This window comes from Cordyceps militaris, assembly GCF_000225605.1.
Source record: "Cordyceps militaris CM01 unplaced genomic scaffold CCM_S00002, whole genome shotgun sequence".
NCBI lineage: Eukaryota > Fungi > Ascomycota > Sordariomycetes > Hypocreales > Cordycipitaceae > Cordyceps > Cordyceps militaris.
This window is the reverse complement of record NW_006271970.1, coordinates 3,364,921-3,383,132: the sequence shown is the minus strand read 5'-3', so window position 1 is coordinate 3,383,132 and position 18,212 is coordinate 3,364,921. Positions and strand designations below refer to the sequence as shown.

The 18,212-nt window shown below is 54.5% G+C and overlaps 4 protein-coding genes across 4 annotated transcripts; 2 read left to right on the top strand and 2 right to left on the bottom strand.

Annotated features, from left to right (window-relative positions):
• Nucleotides 1-222: 222 nt before the first annotated feature.
• CCM_02997 (fatty acid synthase beta subunit dehydratase) lies at nt 223-6,534 on the top strand (the record flags this gene model as incomplete). The annotated part of the gene is made up of 1 exon (XM_006668149.1): nt 223-6,534. One exon carries the CDS (start codon nt 223-225, stop codon nt 6,532-6,534), a length of 6,312 nt encoding a protein of 2,103 aa, XP_006668212.1.
• A 1,982-nt stretch (nt 6,535-8,516) lies between these two features.
• CCM_02996 (guanine deaminase) lies at nt 8,517-10,075 on the top strand (the record flags this gene model as incomplete). Its single annotated transcript, XM_006668148.1, has 2 exons — nt 8,517-8,769; nt 8,832-10,075. The coding sequence occupies 2 exons, from the start codon at nt 8,517-8,519 to the stop codon at nt 10,073-10,075; spliced, it is 1,497 nt and encodes a 498-aa protein (XP_006668211.1).
• Nucleotides 10,076-10,853: 778 nt separating this feature from the next.
• On the bottom strand, nt 10,854-12,341 carry CCM_02995 (uncharacterized protein; the record flags this gene model as incomplete). The annotated part of the gene is made up of 2 exons (XM_006668147.1): nt 10,854-11,755; nt 11,834-12,341. The coding sequence occupies 2 exons, from the start codon at nt 12,339-12,341 to the stop codon at nt 10,854-10,856; spliced, it is 1,410 nt and encodes a 469-aa protein (XP_006668210.1).
• Nucleotides 12,342-14,375: 2,034 nt separating this feature from the next.
• Nucleotides 14,376-17,969, bottom strand: CCM_02994 (nitrogen assimilation transcription factor nirA; the record flags this gene model as incomplete). Its single annotated transcript, XM_006668146.1, has 4 exons — nt 14,376-15,474; nt 15,567-17,239; nt 17,370-17,395; nt 17,957-17,969. 4 exons carry the CDS (start codon nt 17,967-17,969, stop codon nt 14,376-14,378), a joined length of 2,811 nt encoding a protein of 936 aa, XP_006668209.1.
• Between the last annotated feature and the right edge of the window lie 243 nt (nt 17,970-18,212).

Below are 18,212 nucleotides of genomic sequence, written 5' to 3'. Positions count from 1 at the left end.
TTACTCCCAATCGGCGACCAAGCTCCTTTCTCAACTTGTGCCCTTACAAACGGCCCAAACACAATCCTGGGCACAGAGGCACCACGACCACCATCACGACTTCAGCAACCGGGTTTCTTAATAGGTTTGTGCCTAGAACCCAATTGGCGCACTGTTGCACCGCTAATCACCTGTCGCCCCCAGACTTGTACACGATACCTTTTAATTCCGTCATCTACCATCATGTACGGAGCAGGAACCGGGCCCCAGACGGGCATCAACACCCCGCGATCCAGCTCCTCCCTACGACCATTGACACTTTCTCACGGCACCCTTGAGACATCTCTCCTCGTCCCTACAAGTCTGCATTTCCACGCATCACAGCTAAAAGAACGCTTCACTGCGAATCTACCACCCCCGACCGATGAGCTCGCTCAAGATGACGAGCCCTCGTCAGTTGCCGAGCTTGTTGCGAGGTACCTTGGGTTTGTTGCTAAACAGGTGGAGAATGGTGAGGACGACGCCCAAGGCTCCTATGAGGAGGTACTCAGACTTGTTCTCAACGAATTTGAGCGCGCATTCCTCCACGGGAACGAGGTCCACGCTCTCGCTGCCACGCTGCCCGGCATCGAATCCAAGAAACTTGAGGTGATCAAGAGCTACTATGCTGCCCGCAGCGTCTCTAACAGAACCGTCAAGCCGCACGAGTCTGCTCTCCTGCGCGCTGCCGACGATGGTGCGGCCGACATTTATACCATTTTTGGCGGCCAGGGCAACATTGAAGAGTACTTTGACGAGCTGCGCCAAATTTTCACCACATATTCTGGTTTTGTGTCTGAGCTCATTACAAACGCTGCGGAGCTGCTTCAGACCCTCTCCAATGATCCCAGCGCCGAAAAGTCCTTTGCCAACGGTCTCGATATTATGAACTGGCTTCAGCACCCTGAAGCTACTCCCGACACCGACTACCTCATTTCAGCCCCCGTCAGCTTCCCCCTCATCGGGCTCGTTCAGCTTGCACACTATGAAGTCACCTGCAAGGTCCTTGGAATCACCCCTGGCCACCTTCGTGAGCGCCTTCGCGGCTCCACTGGTCACTCCCAGGGTATCGTCATGGCTGCTGCCACTGCGTCTGCCGACTCTTGGGAGTCGTGGCGTGAGATTGTCACTTCTACCCTCACTATTCTCTTCTGGATTGGTACCCGAAGCCAGCAAGCATTCCCCGTCACCTCTATGACCCCTACCATGCTTAGGGAGTCCATGGACCATGGTGAAGGCACCCCCACTCCGATGCTTAGCATCCGTGACCTCTCGCAGCAGGAGGTTCAGAAGCACATCGATGCTACTAACCAGTACCTCCCCGCCAACCGCCATATCAGCGTCTCTCTCATCAACAGCCCCAGAAACCTGGTTGTCACTGGGCCTCCCACCTCCCTCTATGGCCTTAACTCGCAGCTGCGCAAGGTCAAGGCCCCCACCGGTCTTGACCAAACACGAGTTCCCTACACTGAGCGAAAGGTGCGATTTGCAAACCGCTTCCTCCCAATTACCGCCCCTTTCCATAGCCAGTACCTCACCGACGCCACTGCTATGATTGACGAGGACCTCAAGAATATATCTATCGACAGCAGTTCTCTGGGAATTCCTGTCTTCGACACAAACACTGGCAAGGACTTGCGAAACGAGGTCGCCGGCAACATTGTCCCAACTCTTGTTCGTCTTATTACGCGCGATCCTGTCAACTGGGAGACTGCCACCGTTTTCCCAAATGCAAGCCATGTCCTCGACTTTGGCCCCGGTGGTGCCTCTGGTCTTGGCAACTTGACCAGCCGGAACAAGGAGGGTACTGGTGTTCGTGTCATTATTGCTGGTGCCGTCGAAGGCTCTCTCGAGGCTGTCGGATACAAGCCTGAGCTCTTCGATAGAGACGAGGAGAATGCCATCAGATATGCCATTGACTGGGTCAAGGAATTCGGCCCCAAGGTGGTCAAAAACTCGAAGGGCGAAAAGTACGTGGACACCAAGATGTCTCGTCTTCTTGGCTTGCCACCTGTTATGGTTGCTGGTATGACACCCGCTACCGTTCCCTGGGACTTTATCGCCGCAACCATGAACTCTGGCTACCATATTGAGCTTGCTGGTGGTGGATACTTCAACGCGAAGTCAATGACCCAGGCTCTTGAGAAGATTGAGAAGGCGATTCCCGCTGGCCGTGGTATCACTGTCAATTTAATCTACGTCAACCCTCGTGCCATGGCTTGGCAGATTCCCCTCCTTGGCCGTCTTCGCGCTGAGGGTGTACCTATTGAGGGTCTTACAATTGGTGCTGGTGTACCTTCCATCGAAGTTGCTCAGGAGTACATCGAGACTCTGGGTCTGAAGCACATTGCTTTCAAGCCTGGCTCGGTGGAGGCTGTACAGGCCGTCATCAATATCGCCAAGGCCAACCCAACCTTCCCTGTCCTTCTGCAGTGGACCGGCGGCCGTGGTGGTGGTCACCACTCCTTTGAGGACTTCCATCAGCCCATTCTTCAGATGTACGGCCGCATCCGTCGGCAAGAGAATATTATTCTTGTGGCTGGTAGTGGTTTCGGTGGCGCTGACGATACTTATCCGTACGTGACTGGTGACTGGTCAAAGAAGTACGGTTATCCTCCCATGCCTTTCGACGGCTGCTTGTTCGGAAGCCGGATGATGGTTGCGAAGGAGGCCCATACCAGCAAGAACGCCAAGCAGGCCATCATCGATGCACCAGGTCTGGAGGATGGACAGTGGGAACAGACCTACAAAGGTCCCGCTGGCGGTGTCATTACTGTTAGATCTGAGATGGGTGAGCCCATTCACAAGCTTGCTACCCGCGGTGTCCGCTTCTGGGCTGAAATGGACCAAAAGATCTTTGCTCTGCCAAAGGAGAAGCGTGTTGCTGAGCTGAAGAAGAACCGTGAATACATCATCAAAAAGCTCAATGACGACTTCCAGAAGGTCTGGTTTGGTTGTAACAGAAGTGGAAAGGCCGTCGACCTCGAAGACATGACATATGCCGAGATTGTTCGCCGTCTCGTGGACCTACTCTATGTCAGGCATCAGGAGCGTTGGATCGATGCCTCCTTTGCCAGGCTCACTGGTGACTTTATCCACCGCGTTGAGGAGCGCTTCACTACCTCTCCTGGAAAGCCCTCTCTCTTGCAGAGTTATGCTGAACTTGACGAGCCCTATACTGCTGTGAAACGCATCCTCTCCTTCTATCCCGAGGCCGACAGCCAGATTGTCAATGCTCAGGATGTCCAGCACTTCTTACTACTTTGCATGCGCCCCGGTCAGAAGCCCGTCACTTTTATCCCTGCCCTCGACGACAGCTTTGAATTCTTCTTCAAGAAGGACTCTCTGTGGCAGTCTGAGGACCTTGACGCCGTCATTGGTCAGGACGTTGGCCGCACTTGTATTCTGCAGGGCCCCACCGCCGTCAAATTTTCTACTATGCTGGACGAGCCTATCAAGTCTATCTTGGACGGCATCCACAACTCTCACATTGAGTATCTTACACGTGACTACTACGGCGGCAAGGAGAGTTCCATCCCTACAATTGAGTACTTCGGCGGCGAGTTGGTCGAGACCGAAATCCCTCTCGATATTGAAGGACTGACAGTCAGCTATGACGAGCACAAGAACACCTACCGCCTTGCCTCTGGTGCCGCCGCTACCTTGCCCTCTGTTGATGCGTGGCTATCACTGCTCGCCGGTCCCAACCGAAACTGGCGCCATGCGCTGCTCATGTCCGATGTTGTCGTTCAAGGCCAAAAGTTCCAGACCAACCCTCTGCGCCGCATCTTTGCCCCCGCCCGGGGCCTGTTTGTTGAAATCAACTACCCCAACGATCCCTCCAAGACCGAGATCGTCGTCAAGGAGCAGCCCCGCTACAATCAATACGTCACTGTCATTGAAGTTAAGCTGGCCGACAAGAATGAGATTCTTGTCAACATGATTAAGGACACCACGGCTCTTGGACACCCTCTGGGTCTTCCCCTGCGCTTTACCTACCACCCCGAGGCTGGCTACGCTCCTATCCGAGAAGTCATGCATGACCGCAATGACCGTATCAAGGAGTTCTACTGGAAGGCGTGGTTCGGGAAAGATCCCATGGATCTTGATGCCCAGGTCACTAGCAAGTTCGACGGTGGCAAAACCACCATTACCGCTGAAGCCATCAACGACTTTGTACACGCTGTAGGCAACACTGGCGAGGCATTTGTTGACCGTCCTGGCAAGGTTGTCTATGCTCCCATGGACTTTGCCATCGTCGTTGGTTGGAAGGCCATTACCAAGCCCATCTTCCCCCGCACGATTGATGGTGATTTGCTTAAGCTTGTACACCTTTCCAACGGCTTCCGCATGCTCCCTGGCGCGGAGCCTCTTAAGAAAGGAGATGAAATCTCTACCACTGCCCAGATCAACGCTGTGATCAACCAAGAATCAGGAAAAATGGTTGAGGTTTGTGGTACCATTACCCGTGAAGGCCAGCCTGTGATGGAGGTCACCTCCCAGTTCCTCTACCGGGGTGCCTATACCGACTTTGAGAACACCTTCCAGCGCAAGGTCGAAACCCCTGTTGAAGTTCATCTCGCGACTAGCAAAGATGTTGCTGTTTTGCGCTCCAAGGAGTGGTTCTCCACTGACGAGATGCCAAATGACTTTGACTTGCTGGGCAAGACGCTTACTTTCCGCCTGCAGAGTCTGATGCGCTACAAGAACAAGGATGTTTTTAGCACGGTTGAGACACGTGGGCAGGTTCTTCTTGAGCTGCCGACCAAGGAAATCATCCAGGTAGGCAGCGTCGACTATGACGCTGGTGAGTCTCACGGTAACCCGGTCATTGATTACCTCGAGCGCAATGGTTCCCCTCTCGACCAACCCATAAACTTTGAGAACCCCATTCCCCTCAGCGGCCGCACTCCTCTCCAGCTGCGCGCCCCAGCCTCCAACGAGACTTACGCACGTGTTTCTGGTGACTTCAACCCTATCCACGTTTCCCGCGTTTTTTCGTCCTATGCAAGCCTTCCCGGTACCATTACCCACGGCATGTACTCGAGCGCGGCTGTACGTAGTCTCGTCGAGACTTGGGCAGCTGAGAACAATGTTGGCCGCGTCCGTAGCTTCCATGCCTCTCTCGTCGGAATGGTTCTGCCAAACGATGATATCCAGGTCCAGCTGCAGCACGTTGGCATGGTTGCTGGCCGCAAGATCATCAAGGTCGAGGTCAGCAACAAAGAGACTGAGGAGAAGGTCCTTCTTGGTGAGGCCGAGGTTGAGCAGCCTGTTACGGCTTACGTCTTTACCGGCCAAGGCTCACAGGAGCAGGGCATGGGCATGGAACTTTACGATAGCAGCCCCGTGGCCAAGGAGGTCTGGGACCGCGCCGATAAGTACCTGCTGGACAATTACGGCTTCTCGATTACCAACATTGTCCGAAACAACCCCAAGGAGCTTACGATTCACTTTGGTGGTCCTCGAGGCAAGGCTATTCGGCAAAACTACATGGCGATGACGTTCGAGACGGTGGCTGCAGATGGCTCGATCAAGTCGGAGAGAATTTTCAAGGATGTTGATGAAAAGACAACGTCATACACGTACCGATCGCCTACCGGTCTCTTGTCGGCGACGCAGTTCACGCAGCCTGCCCTCACATTGATGGAGAAGGCCAGCTTTGAGGATATGAAGTCGAAGGGTCTCGTACCCCGCGACAGTACATTTGCTGGCCACTCTTTGGGCGAATACTCTGCCCTTGCCGCCCTGGCGGACGTGATGCCGATTGAGAGTCTGGTCTCGGTTGTCTTTTATCGCGGTCTTACGATGCAGGTTGCGGTGGAGCGTGACGCCGCGGGCCGGTCCAACTACTCGATGTGCGCTGTCAACCCCAGCCGTATCTCCAAGACTTTCAACGAAGAGGCTCTGCAGTTTGTGGTGAACAACATTGCGGAGGAGACGGGCTGGTTGCTGGAGATTGTCAACTACAACATTGCCAACATGCAGTATGTGTGTGCTGGTGATCTGCGTGCTCTGGACACGCTGGCGGGGGTGACAAACTTCTTGAAGACGCAGAAGATTGATATTGAGGAGATGCGCAGTAACATTGAAGAGGCCAAGGATGCGCTGCGTGAGATTATCCGAGGCTGTGCAGAGGCGACGCTCAAGAAGCCGGTTCCTCTTGAGCTAGAGCGGGGATTCGCGACGATCCCTCTTCGCGGAATCGACGTACCTTTCCATTCGACCTTTTTGCGGTCGGGCGTGAAGCCTTTCCGATCGTTCCTCCTCAAGAAGATCAACAAGACCACGATTGATCCTTCGAAGCTGGTTGGAAAGTACATTCCCAACGTGACGGCGAAGCCGTTTGCGCTGACCAAGGAATACTTTGAGGACGTGTACAAACTGACCAACTCGCCCAAGATTGGAGCAGTGCTGGCCAACTGGGACAAGATCACACAAGAGGAAGGCGAGGGCAAGTCTGCGAGCGACAGCGGAGCCAGTGGGGAGTACGAGGGGCCCGGAGCGGCTGCTTAATGGACATGATGGGTTGTGGTGAATGAATTGGGGATGGGAAAATAAAGAGTTTGCACAGTTGTCGGATCGTGTTGACTCTGGTGACGAGGAGCAAACTTGTGATGACCCTGGGACGATTGTTTGTTTAATACCTTGTTTGAAGAGCTGTAACAGTGGAAGCGCAGTGATGCGGTACAGCAAGAAGATTGACAGTGGAGGCAGAGCACGCTCGATGTGTTGTGTAGCCAAGTTTTATTTTTAGTATCGGTCGGTATATAGTGTTCTAGATTTTATGATTGTTCATGTCGTGTAACGCGGTGGTGCAAAGTGTAATGTGATGTGTTGACTGGGGATGCTAAACAAGGATGACGTGAGTGTGGATGAGTTGAGTGCTCACATGGACATGGACAGGGGGAGATGGCTGTGCTGAAGACGGGTGCATGGGTAACGCGGGGTAGTACGATGGGAGAGTCAAGAGTCAGAGTCTTGGGAAACAGATGAGCAGGAAAAGTGAGGTTGGACGAGGTGAAACCCGAATGTGGCTGGCTGGTGGGCTGGAAGCTGGAAGCTGGAAGGCTGATAAGTGGACAACAGCATCAGGTCAATTGGGATTGGGCCCTGCCGTTTCTACCAAAATTTGCAGGCGAGTACGGAGTACCAGAGTCAATTTGCAACAGGAATTTATGATATTCATCGTATATTTATTGTACTTGTCGTGCTTGTTGTACTTGTTACTTGTCAGCCTTTGGTGGGCTGACCGGTGAAGGAAGGCTGGCTGAGAGGTAGTGTGGGTGTGGTAGTCTTTATCATGAGCACGGCTCCGGCGGCGCGGACGGCTCCGGGCGACGGCTGTTGTGGGCACTTTTCAGCTTGGGACGAGGTCGAGTTTGGCTTTGGCTTGCATGCAGCGCCATAATATGCACGTTGTTATACCCAACTACCTAGGTAGGTAGGTAGGTACCTAGCAACCTACCTAGGTATGTACATAATACTCCGTAGGTCCAGTGATGACTGACCAGTGACGCCGGCCCGCCCTGGGGACCCGCTAGAGAACTTGCCTTGTCGGTGCGGACAATGCGGACAATGCGGACAGTGCCGACCAACTTGGGGTTGATGACAAGTTGGTTGTCGGCTACCGGCCGGCATAAGTGGCTGTCAGGTCTACCGCCCGGCTGGGTTGGAGTGGCCAGGTTTGGGATGCCTCCCTTTTCCCTGCCTCCTTGTTGCTTGCGAATTTCTTAATACTTGGTGATATCAGACTCTTTCTGGCCATCCTCTTGGCTACCTATATTGGCTTGGCAGCTTGGAGCGCATGCGTTTGCGCCGTTATTCGTTCAGCCACTGCCAGGTGGGAGGTAGGTATTGCGCCGTTTGCCAAAAAACGACTGCTAGTTAGAGTTGGCCATTTCCACTTGCACTTGCACTTGCACTTGCACTTGCACTTGCACTTGCACTTGCACTTGCACTTGCACTTGCACTTGCGCCGCCCCCTCTCCTCTCCTCTCCAGGCTGCACAGCGTCAGACAGGAACCGCCTTGTGACTTTTTTTCCCTCTTTCCTCTACACAAAGTACCTTGTTTCTCCCACCTGCCATATTGATTCCATCTTGGCTCGATCCCGGGCTTCTATCCAATCCGTTGCATCGCCTCATTTTATTTTTAGACAAATCTGACGCCGTCTTTTGTTTGCCAGTACCTCGGTCGTCAATAACGGACCAAATTGAGCTTCTATAATTTACACTCCGTCTCTCTCATTGGGTTGCGACAAACAGACACCGTTATCTCGGGCCATACGTCATCGGCTCAGTCTTTACAATCTATTGCCATATTGCTTCATCTCTTGTTACCAATCACCACATACTACAAGACCACGCTTCTTACAATACCGTCGCTCTTCTCTCATCTCATCACCAATTCTGGACCAGGACTTCTCCTGCAGGGTCCGGACCTGAACAACCAACACACACACACACACACACACACACACACACCAATTGCCACAAGATGCGTCCAGACCAGCAACGGAAGCAGTTGCTGCTCGGCACCTTTGTCCACTGCCAGTCCCGCAGGGATCTCGACATTTTTCACAATGCCGCCGTCGCCGTCGATGCAGACGGCAAAATCGCCGCCGTTCATCGCGACTGTCCCAGCCTAGCCGCCGCCAAGACGCAGACTCTGGCCGAGCTAGGCTGGGCAGCCGAGAATGTCGACATCTACACCACCAAAGAAGCCCAATTCTTCTTTCCCGGTTTCATTGGTATTCTCCCCCGGTCCGGTCCAAAATCTGGACTTGGACAGCAATTGCTGACGGTGACCTAGACACACACATCCACGCCCCCCAGTACCCCAACGCCGGCATCTTTGGCAAGACGACGCTCCTCGACTGGCTTGAGAAGCACACGTTTCCCATGGAATCCAGCCTCGCGGACCTCAACAAAGCTCGCAAAGTCTACACGGCCGTCGTCCGGCGCACCCTCGCCCACGGCACCACCACGGCCGCCTACTACGCCACCATTGACGTCGCCGCCACCAACCTACTGGCCGACCTGTGCCGTGCTATCGGCCAGAGCGCCTTTGTCGGCCGCGTCTGCATGGACCGTCCCGGCATTAACCCGGACTACTACCGTGACGCCTCCCCTGCCGCCGCCCTGCGCGCCACACAGCAGACCATTGACCACATCCGCCGCATCGACCCCGGCTTTGACCTGGTCGCGCCCATTCTGACCCCCCGCTTTGCGCCGTCGTGCACCTCTGAGGGCATGAAGGCGCTCGCCAAGCTGCAAAAGGAAGGCGCTTATCTCGCTCAAACCCACATTTCGGAAAACGTCAACGAGATTCAACTCGTCCACAAGCTGTTCCCCGGGACGAGCTCATATGCGCAAGTCTACGACGATCACGGACTTCTCACGCCCAAAATGGTTCTCGCGCACGCTGTCCACCTCACCGACGACGAGGCAACCCTCATCGCCCGCCGCCGGAGCAAAGTCTCGCACTGCCCATGCAGCAACTCGTCGCTGAGCAGCGGCGCCGCCCGCGTGCGCTGGATGTGGCAAAAAGGCATCGAGGTCGGCCTCGGCACCGACGTCTCGGGTGGTTACTCGCCCTCCATCCTGGAAGCCGCCCGCCAGGCGGCCCTCGTCAGCCGCCACGTCGCCACCGCAATGGCCACCGCCGACGCGGACGAGCGGGAGCACTGCAAGCTGACGGTGGAGGAGGTGCTGTACCTGGCCACCCGCGGCGGCGCGCTCTGCCTCGGCCTCGAGGACCGCACCGCCGGCTTCGAGGTCGGCAAGGACTGGGATGCCCAGCTCATCGGGCTCGGCCGCGTCACCGACTCGGGCCTCCGCGAGGGCGAGGAATACACGGCTAATGGTCACGGCTCTGGGGCGGCCGTCGAGGCGGCCGGCATGGTCCCGGCGCTCAACGGGTGCGATGAAGGAAACGTGGATATTTTTGGATGGGAGTCGTGGGACGAAATCATGGCCAAGTGGCTGTACAGTGGCGACGACCGCAATACCAAAAAGGTCTGGGTCAAAGGCCGCCTGGTGCACGCGAGAAGGTGAGGTATTGTTAGTTGTGTTTTTTTTGGTGTTACTGCATGTTTGTTTGAACATGGATAGAAGACATGGCGGAGACGACATGACCTCGGAGAGTAAAGTGAGACGAAGATTTTCCGTAGAACAATTAGCATTTGCATAGCAGTTTGTCCATTTTTCCATATGTTTGTTTAGTCACGTCATCACTCGAATTACTTTTAGCAAACACAAGATTCGTATTTCATTATAAGAGAAATTGAAAGCTACAAACTCAATGCCTAGACCTACAAGAAGGAAAAAATGGCCATCTTGGAAGCGACCCATGCCCGTGCAGTAGAGGACGATGACGGGACACTACAACGTCTCTCCCAACATCACAAACCAAAACTGCAGACACGTTAGTTGCAACGACACAAGAGAGAATAAATCAATCAAACAGAGAGCTAAAGATTTGAAAAGAAAAAAAAAACTCCTTCTTCTTCATCAAGTCTCGCCCAACATGGTTTCCACTCGTTTGAGCAATCCAGGAACCCCCAGGACGGACGGCCCCCTAACACCTCCTTTGCGCGCAGACAAAAACAACCCGAAAAAAGGAAAAAAAGAAAGACGCCCCTGAGCAATGCGGAAACAGTTCTGTCAATGTGTAGTTATAGCAAAATAGATCAATTTCGATGACATGAACCCGGCACAAGAAATGACAAACAAGACAAAGAGAAAAAGAATGGAGACCAAGACAACTTGGGTCAAATCCTGCATCTACACCAACAACCAACAGGGGCCATCCGCAGACAAGGCACAAAGCAAATCACATTCTGCTGCAATTGGACGCTCGTCTCCGACACCCATCCTCGGGGTTGGCGTCCATGTCGGCCTGAGCCTTGGCCTGAGCCTCGGAGCGGCGCTGGGTGCGGCTGGCGTTTGTCTTTCGCTTGTGCTCCTCGTCAACCGCCTCCCTGTGCGCCTCGACGCGCGCGCGGACCTCTTCCGTGATGGCCACCTTGACGCGTGTCGGCACGACGCCCTCGACGTCGTCCTCCTCGCGCGGCTGGTAGACAAAGTCGGAACCGCCCCATGCCTCGCTCGGCCGGCGCGCGAGCGGCTTCCCCGACAGCGCCACCATCTGCAGCCGCAGCCAGGCGCACTCGGCCGACTTGGCGTTGAGCTGGAGCCGCGTGTTGTCGAGGCACTCGAGGCGCAGCAGGCGCGACTTCTTCGCGGCAAGGTTGTTGCGCTCCTGGTCCGCCTTGCGCTGCGCGACCGACACCCGGAGGACCTCTTGGGCGATGGCGTCGCGCTGCGCCTGCGTCATGCCGGGTTGCACGCGGGGCAGCACTGGCGGCGGCGGCTTCTCCGGCAGATCTGCTACCTGCGACGGCGGCAGCACCGGCGGGTGCGTCGACTCGTAGTGCAGCTCCTCGGCCAAAAGGCACAACCGCCGCGTCACCTCCTCGGGGCACAGGTCGTCCGGCAGCTGGATGCCCGCCTCGCTGAGCGTGTACCCGCCGATTCGCAGCATGCCGAGGGACGGCGGCCGCTGCCGCAGCGCTTGGGCGGCCGATGCCGAGGTGGCCGAGGCAATGGCCGAGACGTACGCCGACGTGGCTTCCGAGGATGACTTGGAGAGGGCGGCGGCAGCCACGGCGGTCGTGCTTGTCATGGCGGGCCGTGGACGGGGCTTTTCAGTGTAGACGGGCTCCTGGAGTAGTACTTGTTGGGGTGCAAGTACGGTGTGAGCTGGTGGAGGCGGTGGAAGGTACGTCTCGTGAGCGGGATACTGAAACGCACCACGAGGCGATGGAATGTCGGGATGAGTGCCAAGAGGATTGTAAAAGACAGCCGAGCTGAAGTCGTGTTGCAATGTTGGACTTGTCGGCATCTGTTCCGGCTGCTGCTGATGGAGCTGGTCAAAGGCGAGGAAGGTGGTCGCAAACTGTTCGTCTCCCTGCGAAAGGTCATGGGCAAACGAGGACAGCAACTTATTCCCGTCCGTCAAGCTGTCGTCGTATTGCTCGGGCTGTGGGAATTGTGGTTGCAGGTGTAGCTGAAGCCCTAGCTGCTCCCAATCCGACTGTTGCTGCACCTGGTTGTGCTGTATCTGCGCGTCCACCGCAAAGGCACCGTCCGATGACGACCCTGGCGATCCTATATCGAGGTATCCGGTATTTTCCTCTTGGACAAGACGCAGTCTCTTGTTATGTACGTTGATGCTGGTGTCGTTGTTCTGCAGCGGCGTGGCCGGTAGGTAGTGAGGTGCTGAGCTGTGCTTGCCGGATGAAGGGGGTCGGAGAGCCATTCTTATTCGGAGAGGAAAAAGCAACGTAGATGTAAAAGAGGACGAAGGGTGGAGAGACGAGACGTCAAGCTCAAGCAATGTGTAGCAGAGAATCACAAGCAAGTATCTGAGCACAAGAGAAGCACAGCGTGACACGCTCTGTGGTGGCTTATAAACGTGGAGGTGTCAGTGTGTGTGTGTCTGTGTATGAGAGAGAGAGAGAGAGAGAGGGTGTATCTTGCTGTCCGTCAGGGAGCGAGCGTCAGTGTGTGTGTGTCTGTGTGTGTATGAGTGAGTGTATCTTGCGGTCAGGCACCGAGCGGTCTCTTTATTTGCTTCGATGGGGTAGCCTTGAATCAGAACACCGCTCACGGCGACGCCGCCGCCGCCGTCCTTCTGCTGGATATATATGCCTGCCTGGCACGCCTAGATCAGGCTCTCGTGAAACGATGCAACGATGAAACAAGGGCTACAACGTCTTTCTTTGCTAAGAAAGGTGCCAAAGAATAAATAAAAATAAAATAAAATCAATAATCCAAGATAGGATATAAGATTCAGATAGAAGGGCTCTCACCGACGGAGAGAAAGATACTATTTGGTCCAATGATGGGGAAACACAAACCTTTTTGCCTCTGCCAAAGACCGGTGTGCATGTGTGGTGCGTGTGTGCTCTCTCAAAAGTGTTGGTGATTCAGACAAGGAGGGAGGGAGGAGGCGGGCATGTACGCAAATGGTAGGAGCACAGCAGCAAGACGGCCTGAATACTGGAGGAGAGGAGTAACGAGTGCGAGAAGCAGCGTCTTGATTCCTCGTCTTCTTCTACGTGAAAGGATTCAGTCTTCCTGGAGCCCTTTGGCTGTTCAGACAGAGTCCAAAGGAGCAAATGTATCGACAGGACTGAGAAATACATCAAGTACATACATACATTCTCCTGCCAAGTGAAAAAAGGCAAAAGCTTCGTTAAAGGTTGATAGGAAAAAGAGTACAGGAAAGAGCATCTCGAGCAAGTATCCTCACCACCTACCGCAAACATGCCAGCACACAGGCAACCATCTTCTTAGCAAGGCCTATTGATGATGAAGAAGAAGAAAAAAAGCAAAGAAGAAAACAACACCAGACGTACCCAAGGTTTCAGTAGCACACTTTCTAGCCAGAAAGGGCGCCAAGTGACAATGCCGCTCCCGGAATTGGCATCCAAGCAGGGCTTGCCACACACATGCGTTTCTCTCCTTCTCCTCTGCTGCGCAGTCCAAATGTCATACAAGGGCAACACGACACTGACAACGCAGCTATTCCCTGCCTGGCCGCGGAGGATGGAGTAGAGCGAAAAGGACGAGGCGAGAAGATAAGAACAAAAAGAAAAAAAAAAGAAAAAGAGGACGGGCAAACGATGTGCAACCATGACTCCTCGGCCTCTCCGCCCGCCGCAACCTATTGTTTTGGGGGTGGGAGGGGTTTCGACTTGATCCAACAAGAGATGTGCCATTTTTTTTGTATTCCGAAACGGCCCGGAGAAAGGAAGATACTGCAACGCAAAACAATAAAAAAAGGACGGGACGCCGAGGGAAACGAAGGAGGGGGGGGGGCAACAATGGAATGGTTCATGACAGAGACCTGGCTCCTGGGAAGGGACAATCTGTTCAACATGTCACCGGATGTTAGGTGCGACTACGGGAAGAAAGGTTGTAAAACGACAATGCTCGCGGACAGCTGCATGTCGTTGCTGGTTCATGCGGCCCAGCGGGAAAGAAAAAACGCAGTCGCATGACACCCGAGATCGCATCGCAAAACAAGTAGTTCGAATAATCTTCCGTCATGATATATTTAGTATCGTTAGTTCCGTGGGGGCCGATGCTGCCTACACCTTTGTGTAAACGCCTCTAGTATAGTAGTCTATATTCATAAATTGCATCCTCCCGCTTCCCATAAAGAATTTGAAACAAAACCGCCGTCATAAAGGACACCTAGAGGCACACGGCCTATAGGTCCTACGAATATTGTACCGATATTGTCGCAACATTTGACCCTTTACTTCGCTCCTTCAACGGCCAGCCGTTATTCGAGGTTCGGTAGCCATCTTGTATCGTGCATGGACGCATCAAACGTCTCCAGATTGGACGGCGGATGACCCATGGTTTGCATGCTGGCAGCCGCCGCCGCCGCCGCAGCGGCAGCCGCATGGTTTGTGCCCAGTGGCAGGGGGCCTTGCGACGGGAACGCAAACTGCATGGCCCCGGGCAGCGGCTGTCCCAGCTCCCATCCATTAAAGTTGTGCTGCCACTTGGCGCTGTCGCTCAGGATCCACTGGTTATTGTCCAGACCAGCACCCTGCCCGGTGAGCCCTCCACTGCCTGCGATGCGGGACCCCGCGAATTCCCGAATCGCTTCCGCATTCGAGCCCAGGCCGGCAGCCGACGAGCTGGTCGGGTACACGCCCGCCGCGGGAGACGAAGCCATGATTGGTTGGCCCCAGCTGTCCATCGTTCCTGGCGCGTAGGGAATATGCTGTGTCTCGACTCCCACGTCTCGTTGGGGTTGGCCATGTCGTTGTTGGGGCGTTATGGGCCCATTGTTCATGCCGAGTCTCGCACTGATGGAAGCTTGCGGCCCAGCGGCCTGGCTCATGGCAGACTGAGCAAACTGCACCCTACCGGGGCTCGGGTGCTGGTTGACGTGTGACGGTTGCATGTGTGATTGTACAGCAGCAGTCTCATCTATGGGGGCCTGTGGCGACAGTCCGGCGCTCGATTTGGGCGACGGGACTTCAGAGGTGCTATAGTGGCCGTACAGCTCGTCGGTTCGCTGCAGGATCTGCGCTGCCTCCTCCGGTAGAGCACAGTTCCATTTCCTCGCCAGCACGCTCAGGATCCTCAGAGTGCGTCGGGCACATAGCCAGTCCTCGGAAATTTCTTCCAGGTGTTTGACACCATGCGTCAAGTCCCGTTTCGCCGTCTTCTCGGGGAGGTTGAGCAAGTGTATCGTGCAGGCACTATGTGTCATGTACACGGCAATATTACATATTTGCCGCAGATTCCAATTCTTCTTGTAGAGTCGCATCAACTTGGAGATTGCACCCGCGTTGGAAGTACAGATTCGTCTAGGGGATATGTGTGACGGAAGGGGCGAAGAACTGGGCGAGTACTTGAGAAATGGTCTAAAGAGGTGGATAAATTGCAGATGAAAGAACATGCTGGTGGAACGTTAGTGACTGAGGCTTGTTTGGGGCGGGAACGCATTTGGACGTACTGCATGAGGATCACGTTGGGAAGCTGTCCATCCCCAGGCTCAAACTCTTTCGGCAAGTTCTTGCGCCACTCTTCCAGCCGTTTATGAAGCTCACTGAGTTTCTTCAACTCTGCTGTCTTACCTGTCGACCGGTGAATGTGGTTGGGGTGATAAAAGAACAGCAAAAGATCACTGCTAATTTCGCAGAGGCTTGAAAGTTGCAATGCAACAGCACGCGTCCTCGAGGGCTGTTTAGACGACTCGTCGAATCCCTTGTCCGTGAGTGGTATCCATGGCGAGGCATCTTCATCTGGAAAGACGTCAAATTTGGCCACAGTGAATGTGGATTTGGGTAGTTGGGGTAGGCGGCCGAGGTAGTTTGACCAGCACTTGTCAACGTTGAAGCACCCCCAGAATGTGATTCGGCGAGCATCAATCTCTTCGTCAGTCATGAAATTTCTGTCACTATAACTGATGTCGAGGTTGAGCCCAATATCCTGCGCCATTCGGAAGCTCATGCCGCTGTAGACCCAACCTGTGGCTTCACGCGCACAGCCTGCCTCACGCACAGACATGAGAGCCAGTGCTTGAACGGTGACGAGCCGGGGTCGCTCAAACTCATCCTCTTCCATAATGAGGCGTTTCGCTTCCGCAAAAAAGTGATCGCCCTTTGTTCTCGTGTCACCAAGGGTACTGCAGGCTCCTGCGAGGTCAGAAAAGTGACAGCCCAACGCCAGCATTGCATTGACAAGCAACGAAGAGCAGTGTGATGAGCTTTGGCCGACGGCGCCTCGACCTTTTGAGAAGTCGCGCCAGAAGAGCTTCCGGGAGAGAGTAGTAAAGTAAGGGTAATGGTATGTAAAGTACATGTTGAGAAGGTGTGTGATTAAGCTGACATGGCCGGTGACGTCGGTCCAACTGGTGATGGGGTTCATGGAGGGGAGGTAGCTCTCTGCGTTGGGTTCAGAATCATGGCCAGGGGAGGTACCGCCGAGGTAGATGAGATGCGATGTGCCGCCGATGAAGCGTATAGCGCCGTTCTCTATGCGCAGCTCGCCCATTTTGCCAGCGAGATCTCGCTCTCCGTCAACCTGGGCGACCCATTGTTCGTCGCTGCTGTGTTCAGCACTCGATCCGCCGAGACTTGGACCGTCTTGGAGTATCTGCTGGGCTAGATTGTCCAGACTATCGCAGTGGCGTATCCTGCGTACCACGTCGTCGATGTCGTCTTCGCTTGCATTCAGGATTGCCTCGATGAGGATCTTGAGGGTGACGTCGTCGGCCTTCATGCCGTCCGTCTTTTCGCGATAAACGCCTTTTCGCCGATGGTCGGAGTTGGGGTCGTAGATACATTCGGTGCCGTAGACGCTGGCGCACGCAGCACAGCTAGGAACAGCGCCGTCGCATTTGGACTTGCGCCTCCGGCAGGCTACGCAAGCGGTGCTGATGCATTTTCGCTTCTGATTGGATGAGTCTGTGGCGCGGCGTGATGGTTTCTTCTTTTTCAAGGCAGGGCCGGGGTCGCCTGCAGTGGAAGTGTCGCGCTGTTGGGCGTAGGAGGGTTCTGGGGTCGCCTGCATGATCGCAGCATGCAAGCGATCGGAGTAGTCGGGATAAGGAACGGAGGGCAAACGCAGCAGAGTTTGGATGTGGTGACTGTTGGTAGCTTCGCAAAGATGCGCCGACGGCCAGAGCTGGTGATGCCTTAGTGGTCGATTAATCAGCCAGCCGGCTCGATGGCAGCAGAGTTGCCGGCAACGGCTTGCTGGCGCGGGTATTGGTGGTGGTGGTGATGATGGGAGCGAACGACCAAGGCCCACATACCATGGGCTCGCCAAAGTGGGGGACGACTATCAAAGGAAGGCCGGGAATACGCGAGACGATTCGTTGTTGCAAGATGCAAGGTTTTGCCTGCATGGTTCAATGGCGGCGCTGGTGAAGAAAATATTGTCCCGCTAAATGGGCCGTCGTGTGGGTGGCGTTGGAGCAAGGCTGCTGAATGAGAGAGAGGGCACGGGAGCACATGACTGACTCGGCTCTTCTGTGCGCGGCACGGAAGAAAGCAAATTCAACCCTGCCGGGATATGAAGCAGGACGGGAGAAATTCGAGAGGGATAGGGAAAGACACGACGAGTAATGACCAAGTCAGTCGGCGCAGGACGATGGAGGGATCAGGGTCGGCGATAGATGCAAGCACAAGTTGAAGTGGAGCGGCAGGGCCATCCGTTTGGAGGGCAAAACTTGGCTGGACAGACTACGTACGCACTCTATACTCTATTATCACTCTATTCGAAGGGTGTAAAAGAAGAGCAAAATAAAATACGAAAGACTAGTTACAAAAGTCCCAGATAAATCACAAAGCAAATAATGAAGAAAATAATAAGAGCAAGGAAGATTGTAGTATTACTAACCGGCGGTTTCCATGTGGAGGGGTATAGTCACCGTAATTAGGTGATAGAGTTGAGCAAGGAAGTAAAAGGCTAAAAATCCAACCATTTGTAATTATTAACTTGCAAAAGCGCCTTCTCCTCGCACTTCCAAGCACCACCTCCACCTCCCATAACTCGCCGCTGAAATACGGAAATACTCCCCTCTGCGCTAGTCAGTCCTACGAGCTAGTAGCCAGCCGTCCTAGACTGCAGTCGTCTTCGATAATACGAGAGCGGA